The sequence below is a fragment of the Notothenia rossii genome, assembly GCF_949606895.1.
Source record: "Notothenia rossii genome assembly, chromosome: 3".
Classification (NCBI taxonomy): domain Eukaryota; kingdom Metazoa; phylum Chordata; class Actinopteri; order Perciformes; family Nototheniidae; genus Notothenia; species Notothenia rossii.
Genome location: NC_136901.1, coordinates 73,823,246 through 73,833,873, shown reverse-complemented (window position 1 = coordinate 73,833,873; position 10,628 = coordinate 73,823,246). Strand labels below are relative to the sequence as shown.

The 10,628-nt window shown below is 41.0% G+C and overlaps 1 protein-coding gene across 1 annotated transcript in view; it reads left to right on the top strand.

Moving 5' to 3' along the window:
* The window catches only part of spon2a (spondin 2a, extracellular matrix protein), a 12,805-nt gene extending 3,036 nt beyond the window's left edge, over positions 1–9,769 (top strand). The window contains exons 2-6 of the mRNA XM_079671813.1: positions 1,439–1,667; positions 3,641–3,861; positions 6,706–6,897; positions 7,224–7,395; positions 8,000–9,769. Coding sequence (XP_079527939.1) covers positions 1,439–1,667; positions 3,641–3,861; positions 6,706–6,897; positions 7,224–7,395; positions 8,000–8,187 — 1,002 coding nt within the window. The 3' untranslated portion in view covers positions 8,188–9,769. The remainder of the gene's footprint in view (positions 1–1,438; positions 1,668–3,640; positions 3,862–6,705; positions 6,898–7,223; positions 7,396–7,999) is intronic.
* Positions 9,770–10,628: the final 859 nt, after the last annotated feature.

Here is a 10,628-nt window from a genome sequence, read left to right as displayed (position 1 = left end):
TTTCACCCCAACCATAAGAACTCTTGAGCATACAGTCATAAATGAACACTGAAAATATTTGCCTGATTAGTACATTATTATGCAAGATGAACAATGGACAGACATAAACTCACGCTCACCAGCACATGATCTCCACACGCTTACGTCTGGCCAAGCGAATGAATAGGAAAAACAGAGATATAACACTTTGCAGTTTGTTTTTGCCCAAAGTAATTAAAACGTACGTTGGTCCTCAGAGCTGCAAATTGAACAAAAACACCACTCACACAAATGACGTCTCTATTCTTCTGAATGTTTTTATGGAAACAATAAAACTGTGTCAACCGGTTGCCAAATTACTTTGGTGGTTGCCATTATTGTTTTACAGCTTTAAAAGCACAAGTCTGGGGTACATTAAGATGGGGGGTTTGTTACAGATCTCAAAGACAATAGAATAGTTTGTTTGTAATTCTTGCTCCATTATAAAGTCTGTAGAGCGGAGATAGATCGTGAATTTGGGCGTAGAAGGTGTAGAGGAGGATTGAGATGGAAGGATTCGTTTTCAAAGGTAAGGGGAGGTTGCATCGCGGATACAAGTAGCTCATTTCCCTTGTCATCAAGCAAAAAGCCTAGTCTTACCCTACACAACGGCTCACATGTGTTTGAAGCACTCTTATTGCACATGGCCTGCTCCCCTCTCTGCCTTTCTTAATGGAGTCGTCTGACTCAGCAGCCGGCGGTCAGTGGATGGTCAGTCGGTGAGGTCAGTAGAGCAGCAGAGCAGACTGGATTTCCATCTATTCTCAGAGATGTCATCCGTGTTGTTTTATTTTAGGCCGGCTTCTGTAGCAAACATTAACATCGGGGAGTGTTAACCACACATATAGTCCAAGGGGATTGGGGCATTCTTTTTTTTATAAATCAAAGCCTCCATTGTCAACGAGTTCAATCAGCTTTGTTCTGCGATAAAATGGTTGTGTTGAGATATGAGGGCAGGCACATGGAATTTCCTTCTTTTTTACTGATTTTGTTTGGGTTTGGTTTCCTAAATGTCAACATCCTTTCATCTGCTTGCTGATGGAAAACGATGTCATACCAAGGTTGGGGTTAGCTGCCAAAACTATAAAACAAATTTGTGTGAAAATGTTTAATAGGAATAAGCAGCAGTGTTGTATATGAGTCATGTTGTGGGCTATGTAGTTCTTTAATTACAGGAGAATAATATTTGTTATAAAGCATGAGCAGGATATTTTTCAGATGACTCGATCAGCAAAGTGCATCCATATAAATGTATCAATAACAGTTTAGTAGTCCAAGAGAAAGAAAAAGACGGAATCCGATTATTGTTGGTATGGGTTGCAGTGGTAACGGACGAAAAAAAATAGAACATAAAATGCACCAAACGTTTAATGTTAATCATGAAAACTAATTCACAACCATTTATCTCCATTTCTTTTAGATGATGTCATCAGAGCACCTGACCTGCGGTTGGCTGCAGCAGCTGCTCATTGTCCTTCTGAAGCTTTGCCTCACTTTTGCCGGGCCTTTGCGACCACTCAATGGGACCGAATGTACAGCCAAGGGCCCTGCTTCCTACATCCTGGTCTTTACAGGTCACTGGAGCCCACATGCCTTCCCCAAGCAGTACCCTTTGTTCCGGCCACCTGCACAGTGGTCCAAACTCATAGGTGAGGAACACAAAGCATTTGGTTTCTATAAAATCAGCCAACGTTTTACCTCAAAAACCTGGCAAATCATTGAATTTAGATGATATTTAGACGAAGTAAGGAGTCAAAGGTTGTTTTTAGAACCTGTTTAGTTAAGACGTTCCCATGCCTAGCTATGTGTTAAAGAGACGACAAACCATTCCCACTGTGGTGGCAATTGCTGTGATAGTGACCACGGTTAAAAGACATTAGACAAGAAGAAATAAGAAAGATGGTCTAAATGCTTCCAGGTGGGGTTTTCTATAACATCTATCCAGACATTTCTTAATTTTGTTTACTCAGCCCTACACTCAACATCCCAACCATTCTGCTGGTCTACCACAGTGATGGCAGTAAACACTGGAGTAGTGGTTTAGAGGCTGGTGAAGGTGGGTGATGATAGGTGGGGTGTGGTGGGGTCAAATTGAAGGAGCAATTGAGGCCTTTCTATTCTGCTTTTCCCCCCCAATCCAGGGAGCATGGAATGGATGACAGATGTTTGTACGTGTGTGTGTGTGTGTGTGTGTGTGTGTGTGTGTGTGTGTGTGTGTGTGTGTGTGTGTGTGTGTGTGTGTGTGTGTGTGTGTGTGTGTGTGTGTGTGTGTGTGTGTGTGTGTGTGTGTGTGTGTGTGTGTGTGTGTGTGTGTGTGTGTGTGTGTGTGTGTGTGTGTGTGTGGGTGGGTGGGTGGGTGTGCATGCATCAGTGTCTGTGGCGTCAGTGGCTTTGTCTGGTTTCTAGCTCTCCCTCTCGTGCCCTGCCAGCCTGCCACAGGATGACGGGCCACTTACTCCACACAGAAACAGGCCCCGAAGATCCACACACCCATTGTGGCGGCTTGTAACGTCCCTTTGGTGCTGGAGGGGGGCAACGAATGGGCTTTGTCACAAGCAAAGCAAAACAGAAGGGCCTCAATGGGCTGACAGTGTGGTGGTATTGGCCAAGAAATGGTGGGAAATGGAGGAAATGGAGCACAAATAAAAGCATAACCTGTTGAAGGGTGTGATAGTTTTGTGTTACTTTACTGTGAAGACCTGGGGGCGAAGGAACAAGGACACTGCCAGAGAAGAGTGGGAATGGAGTTTGTCATGGTCACAGAAAAAACACGAGCAATTAAGGCAGGTCAGGAAGTGGGTTTTAATGTCTTGGTGGGGCTTAAATGTGACGTGTTCTCAAGTTTCAAGGTCTTGACGCTTGTGGGAGATTTGTCAGGATGGAAATGCAATTAAGTGCGTAAGTAATGGCAGTTAGGGAAGAAAGAAGATAGTGTGTGAAGTGTGCTGGGCAGGTTGTGTGTGTGTGGGGCTGAGTGTGTGTTAACACATGTGTCAAGAGTGTTTAAGTATAAATAAAGGTTGTGCATGTGCTCTGTAAAGTGAGGTAAGGCAGAACCTTCAGAGCATTTGTCAGCGTGCTCTGGCTAACCTTAGCCTGCCCTTACACCCACCGGACTGGGCCAGTGGCTCTGTGGGTTTCAATAATACGGAGCGTCAGAATCTGCGGTGTAAACAATTGAACCCAAATCAGTCCCTTGATTCTCAACAGACTTTTTAGATAACCAGACCTAAATATGAGAATGTGAAGCAAATGGTTCTGTTGGCCCAAGGGAATGAAAAGTATCAATAAGGGTTTTCACAATGATTAAAAACACTGATATCCTGCCCCGTCTCCTGGCTGCTCCAGCCTGTGTCGTGGTTTTATCAGTGATAGATGAAGAAAAAAGGAAACTATATCTGTGCAATAATGCCATAAGACATGCATGTGGGCAATTCCTTCAGAATTGTCTTTTAAATTGCAGGATGTAGGAGGCAGCCATAGAAATAGACACAGGCTCCGAGGTGGAAATGATCTCACCGTCTGGCTAAGGCTCTGTGGTATGACATTGATATGCATTCCAGTGAATAAGCATCTTACTCTTGTCTTCGCCTCATTCTTGTGTTTCTTTTCTCCCAAATAGCGGTAAGCCATAATCGCCATTTTCGGCTGTGGGAGGAGGGTGCTCCAGCCAGTGCAGGGGTGCAGAACTTTTCTGAAATCGGGGTGACGGTGGAACTGATGAAGGCGGCGAAGGAGGCCAGAAAGAGGCGTGCGGTCAGCGGCATGTATCGAACTGCCGGCATCCCTAACGGCATCGGGCACAGCTCCACAGAGTTGCTCACTCAGCCTCGAAACTCACTGGTAGGCACAAATACATCGTACAATTAAAAGCTCATTCTCAAATGACACACATGCTCAGACACAGTATGTCACAAACACTTTGACAAAATCTATTGAGTCATCCTGTGACCCGGGCCTCCTCATAACGTCATCCAAACATCCTTCTCCAACCAACCACTTCACCACTTCTTTCCACTATCCAATCAGACTATGTTTAGCCCAAGTGCTGAAGCCCTGCAGCCACAAACTCCCACATCCATCCTGCGCGGTCTGCCCTCCGTCTGCTGCCTGTCCCGATTCTGAACTCTGGGAGCTCAGGATCAAGTACAGTTTAAGGGATAGATTGGCAATGTGGGGAACAAGTTTATCCACTTTCTTTCAAGAGTTAAATGAGAAGATCGATAACACTCGTAGGCTACTCTGTAGGGTAGATATGAAGCCACTCAGCTTGGCGTAAAGACTGGAAACAGGGTAAACAGCTATCCTAGATCAGTATGACAGGTACAGAATGTGCACAATTTGTTAACTTGTAAAGAATAAGAGTACAACATTACATTGTGCTATGTTCCACTGGTTTATCTGCTGGACTATTTATTGGCCTCACTTAAAGCTTATAAAGGTGGACTGCTTCAAACTCGATGCCAACTTTGCTCAACGTTGGACATCAGGTTACCACTGCCACTGCAAAGTGAGTGTGTTTTGGATAGTTGGGATAACTTAATGTGATCTTAGGGTTTAAACAAAGGCAGATTTGAAAGTAGAAATGAGTTATGGCACTGTGGAAAAATGTGTCATACTATCCAGACAGTCAAACTTGAAATTAATTATCCTTAATGTGTAAAACATGAACCTGATAAACAAGTTGAAAATGAAGGGCGGAACTTCACTGGAATTTTTGGGAAAGTCTGGTGACCTACATGTGTTTATTGGTTATTCCACTCCCTGAACACAGGGGCCTTAAAAATAAGGCCCCTGTGTTCTTTTGTTCCTTAAACATAAACAATCCCTGTCTGAGGCATCTTTGCTAAGTACTTGTCAAAAACAGCAGCTCGACAGCTTGTTATCTTGTCTGTGGCTGCTTTAAAATGGATCCGTCTGGTTTTAGATCAGCTAACAGAGCGGCAACAATACGTTGTGTTTGTGTTTGTTTTCAAACCTCACAGTTAGAGGCTGCATGATGTTTACAGCTTCATCTGCTGTTCTTCTTTTCTGTCCTTATGCTTCTTTTTCTTGCACACTCATGTATGAATCCCATCCTTATCCTGTTCCCCACAAACTAAACATTCATACGCAATGCCTCAAAAATCCCAAACACATATGATTTCTATCTCCATATTCATGAGCCTCCTGTTATTCCTGTTATATGTATAATTCAAAACAGACACACAGAATTAACAGCAAATGAGTACCATGCAGGATGAAATTGGCATTATCATGAAAGTATTTTGTATCAGTGGCGCCACAGACAATGGGACAGCAAAGAACGAGCATTAAGGTGTTTGTGCAACTGGACTCGTGGGTTTCCTAGGTCGACTCGTTCTCTCCGCGGCTCTGCAGAAGATTTGGTGAGATGGAGAAAGAGGGAGGTTTCATGGGAGCTTTTAGTATCTGTGTGCTAAAGTACATATTGCCTATTGCAAACCACCAAGGACTGATCATGGCAGTAACAAGGGATTCCACTGAGTAGACATCTTTGTTGAGTGACCAAATGGATATAGCAGGATAGGAAATGTGTTGTTTGAGACGAGCATGAAAAAGGACAAGAGGAGGCAGTGGTGTTAGCAGAGCAGAGGAGGAAAGGAAGGAAGGAAGGAAGGAAGGACGGAAGGAAGGAAAGAGGGGATCAGGGAACGATTGTGAAAAGCAACAAAGCTGCTTCTGATTTGGTGTCTCTGTTTCTTGCCATGTGTCACGGGCCAGAAACAGACCCCATGTGTAAAGCTGACTACCTGCTTCTGTCCCGAGTGGTCCTATCTGCCTGTTGAACTGGTTTGATGTCTGTTCCAGCTCTCTCCTATCCTTTTACTCTAGGCCGCCCTTTCCTCTCCATTCAAAGCTTTCCCAGCCCACCCGACCAACCCTTAGCAAATCGGTCCAAGTCTTCAAAGAGTGGTCCGCATTGGCCTTCAAATTAGTTGCTTTCTGGGCGTCGGCCACCTCAGTGTATGCTGACCCCCAGGCCACTTCCTGTATGAGGTCACCAGCTCTCAGGAAACATCCATCACACAGGAGACAGAGTCTAACTCCGCACAGGAAACTGAGTGGGTGCATTCATGCGAACACATGCAGTCCCCAGTGCCTGTATTACAAGGTACAAAGTTTATAAATCAGGATGACATGAGTGTGTGTTAAACTCATTTCTGTCCTTATTAGTTTACCTCTTCTATGCACAGCTCTCCTCGTGAATTAAGTATTTCACTACAATTGTGTTTAAGTGTAATTTACAGTTATAATTTGACAACGCAAATAAAGACCAGAGATCCATATCAAAACAATTGTCTTGGAAAATAAATAAATAACATATGTGCTTTAGCACAGCAGTCCCTTGGGCTAAAGGCTAACACGCACATGTTTAGCAGTTATAATGTTTACCATGTTCACCATCTTAGTTTAACTTAAGCATACAAACGATTAAAATTAGCATCCTTACTCTTCAATTTGTTACAGTCATGTTTGAGATGTTTGAGAAATCAAAATGATTAATAAATACTGATTTTATGAAGTAATTTAGGTTTATAAACATAATCTGTTAATTTGCATGTCTAATCTTGCTGTTTTATTGCTCCTTCTACTGTCTGTCTACCTGTAAAATGTATGTTAATAATAAAGTTTGATCTAACTTTATTCTCCCTTTTTTTCCGACAGTTGTCCCTGATGGTGAAGATCATCCCCAGCCCCGACTGGTTTGTCGGTGTGGACAGCCTTAACCTCTGCGAAGGCAGCCAGTGGAAACAGGAAGTGACTGTTGACCTCCAGCCTTATGATGCAGGAACTGACAGTGGATTCACTTTCTCTTCTCCAAACTTCCCCACCATCCCCCAAGAAAACATCACAAAGGTGAGGCATTGCAGTTTTCACAACTATAAAAATCCTCATTGGTTCCTCGTGAACTCATTAATTTAGTAATTCATTCCACAGTGAGGCAAGGGTCCTCTTCTTAAATTAACAGCATGGGAATGGGGCGTCATTCTAAGCTGTCTGCACTTAAGTAATTGCTTGGCTGCCTTCATGCCTAACCCGAAGCGATTTGGGGTAAATAGGGCCTCTCTTACATATTAGACCATCTATCCTTCCATGTGTTTTATAGTGGGCAATTGTGTATTTGAACTTGAGCCAGCTCTCCTGATGAATTATGCCTGACTGTTCTTTGCTGACTTGTTTAGATCACATCTGAGATGCCCAACCATCCTGCCAACTCCTTTTACTATCCACGTTTAAAGGACCTTCCACCTATAGCCAGCATAAAGATCACGCGACAGAGAAGATCATCTGACCGTCAAACCCCAATGTCCAATCATATTCTGCCAAACTCTATCATTCCCCGGCACTTCTCAGGTAAGACCACAGGACTCCCAACATCAGTATTACCCAAAACTATTACCTGGAATGTAATCATGATGCTTTTAAATGAATTGGGGAACACAGGTTAATGAACAACAATGATACATCCTGTTAAATTGATTTGCATTGCATGAGGGTATGGATGGGACGATGTAGGATTTAATCAAACATTGTGACAAAAAGTTGATATTGGAGAATGTTCATTCATCGTTTATCCTATCATGGGAAACTTGAAAAAGCTGTGTATCCCAATCATGGTAGAGAAGTGACAGGAATAATTATGTAGGACAGACCAGACTCACAAAATGTCTGTTATTTTTCAAAATGTACTTTATTGATGCAGGGGGACCTTAATTTATGATTACAAAAGATTTAAAAAAATGTTTTTCACTCAATGTGACCTGGAATTTTCATGTCATGCCTGCGTAAAAGTTATAATATGGTCCAACTTTGAGAGTTCTGCATTATCTACAGATGCTACAACAACATACAAATACAAACATTATTTATGAAGAGGTTTGTACTTGTACTTTCTTTGCTCTCCTCTCTTTACTCACCCATACTGTACTTTTCTCACATCTCGTTCCCCTTGATACAGCGACACCATTGGACTGTGAAGTGTCTCTCTGGTCATCCTGGGGCTTGTGTCTTGGTTCCTGCTCCAGAGGTGGTGTCCGCCACCGCACACGGTACATCCTCTTGCGGCCGGCCAATGCTGGCGTCCCCTGCCCTGAGATGGAGGAACAGACTACATGTGTATCACAGAGCTGTATGAGACTCCAGTAACACACAAGCACAGATACTGCCAGTACTCAACACTGGGACTCTCACATTATGACTATTGGACTGAGAAATATTGCTGCAATCTTGAGCATTTCCTTGTTAATGCAAAGATGTTTGTCATAGTCAAATTGTGGAAATGAAAGACTTGCTGCTCACTAGTATTAGATTTCCTTTGGGTGTGTTTTAATGGCACTAAAAGGATATTGAAGTCTGAGTGTAGCAGAGCATTAGGAAGTTATGTTTGAGATAACACTTTAAATGTGATCAGATAAAAAGCCACTTCCATAAATGGTTGTGATTCAAATAGAACATTTTAGAGGACAAATGCTCCTCCTCAACGACCTGTTTGAGACTTATTGTGGTTCCTCCTTAAAAACATTTGCATTTAATCTGTACACTGATACTGGCACACCAGAGTCACAAATCGTTCACACACTCTTACATGTAGGCACACAAAGGTCCTTGCACATGCTTACTTTTAAAGGCACAGGGGCATAAGTTGTCTTAGAGAACCTATACATGCTTGGCACATGTAGCTCTTTCAAAATAACCTCACACCCAAGTTTTTAAATATCGGCCTTTACAAGAAACAAATAATAGCTGACTTGAACTTTTGAGCTAGTCCAAAGACGCTGTCATATTTTGTATTATTTTAAGAAAGGTTTTTATAGAAAGAAAGAAAAATATTTGTATTATCGTCTCTTTTGATATTTTAATGTTGAGATTTTGTATATACTGTATGATGTATCTCTACTTGTATAACGGGTGAATAAATATGGAAGTGTGTTTTTCACATAAAAAATTCCATGTAACCTGTATGGCTTTTCAGTTGGAAAATGTTATTATTTAAAGCAAGTGTCTTTATTTTAAACTCTTATGAGACCAAAAAACATTCCTGATTTGCAATCCTAAAAGACAAAGTCAATTTATTTGTGTATGCCAGAGAATTATTAGACTAGAATTGACACTTCTTTATTTGTGTCCAAAGAACTCAAAGCCAAAACGTAAGTAAGTACACAGCCATAAATATCATGGTGGGAAAAGGGTACGATGCATTGCATTCACCAAAATAGAAGTTGCAGTTCTACATATTTATAGATGAAAATGAGTTCAGTTGTACTCCAAAATATCTCTCATACTAAACTTTGACAACTCAGTGCGTCGTGGTCCCAGGCTAATATATGTACGTATTTGGATGTTTAATAAAGGAGTGTAGATATTAACCTTTTCTTTATGGATAAATTCACTCTGGCAGAACATCCCTAGAAATACTCCTAACTGCATTGCATTGATGTGTGTGGGGCTGTAGCATCTCCTAGGGGTCATACACGAGAATGACTACTAATAAAACTTAATTATTAAATAATAAACAGACAATCTGCTTTGTTCAGCAGTGTGAAACTTCTAGCCAAGATCACTTTAATTATAAGGAAATACAAAGATTATGTAAACACTTTGACATAGATCTTTAAAAGATGGCAATTTTTGTATTGTGTATTCATGATAAATAATGTGTACTAAGGAAATGCTGAATGTGCAAAGTCAATAATATTTGCATTAAACATGTTATAAAAGAAAGGCTGAATATTTGTGGGATTCAAATTGCTGTGAATGCGTCCATTATTGTAAGTATGGGTGCCATATTTCTAAAGCTATTCCAAGAAAGTAATCCAAAAATCTTCAATTCAGATTAGTTTACTTTGTGTATGTAGCCTAATCCAATGTATCACGATACCTCTATAACAAACATTGACATGTCATTTGTGAATGATAAGTGACCCAAACCAGATTACATTTTTGATATCAGGAGAGCAGTGGTATAAAGTAACTAAGTAGATTTACTCAAGGACTGTACTCAAGTAGAGTTTTTTTGAGGGACTTTACTTGAGTATTTCATTTTGTTGCTACTTTGTATTTCTGCTCCACTACAATTCAGAACTAAATTGTATACTTTTACTCCACTATATGCATTTCACATATTTAGTTACTTTTCAGATTGGGATTAATAATGTAAAAATATAATCAACATTTACATAAGACAAGGTACTACCCTGCAGTATAAGCTAATGGTTACACAAGCCAAAAAAATCGTTATGACATCATAAAGTGGCCAAAATCTGATCAGCTCATTTTCAGACAGGTTTTTATATAAATGGACCAGGACAAAAAGTGAGCAAATCTTTTTTCCTGAAACTTTCAGAATCTCTTTACACAGAGGAGGACACATGTTTGTGTATAAAATGCATGAAAAAGTGGATTTTGACCAATAGGTCCCCTTTAATGCATAAATAACTATAATCAAAACATTTGATATTATGAAATGGGCCAATCTGCATAATGAGTACTTTTCTACTTTTATTTGAGAAACATTTTGATTCCAGGAATTGTACTTGTATACATAGTATTCTACACTCTGGTACTTTCACTTTACAAGACCTGAGTAC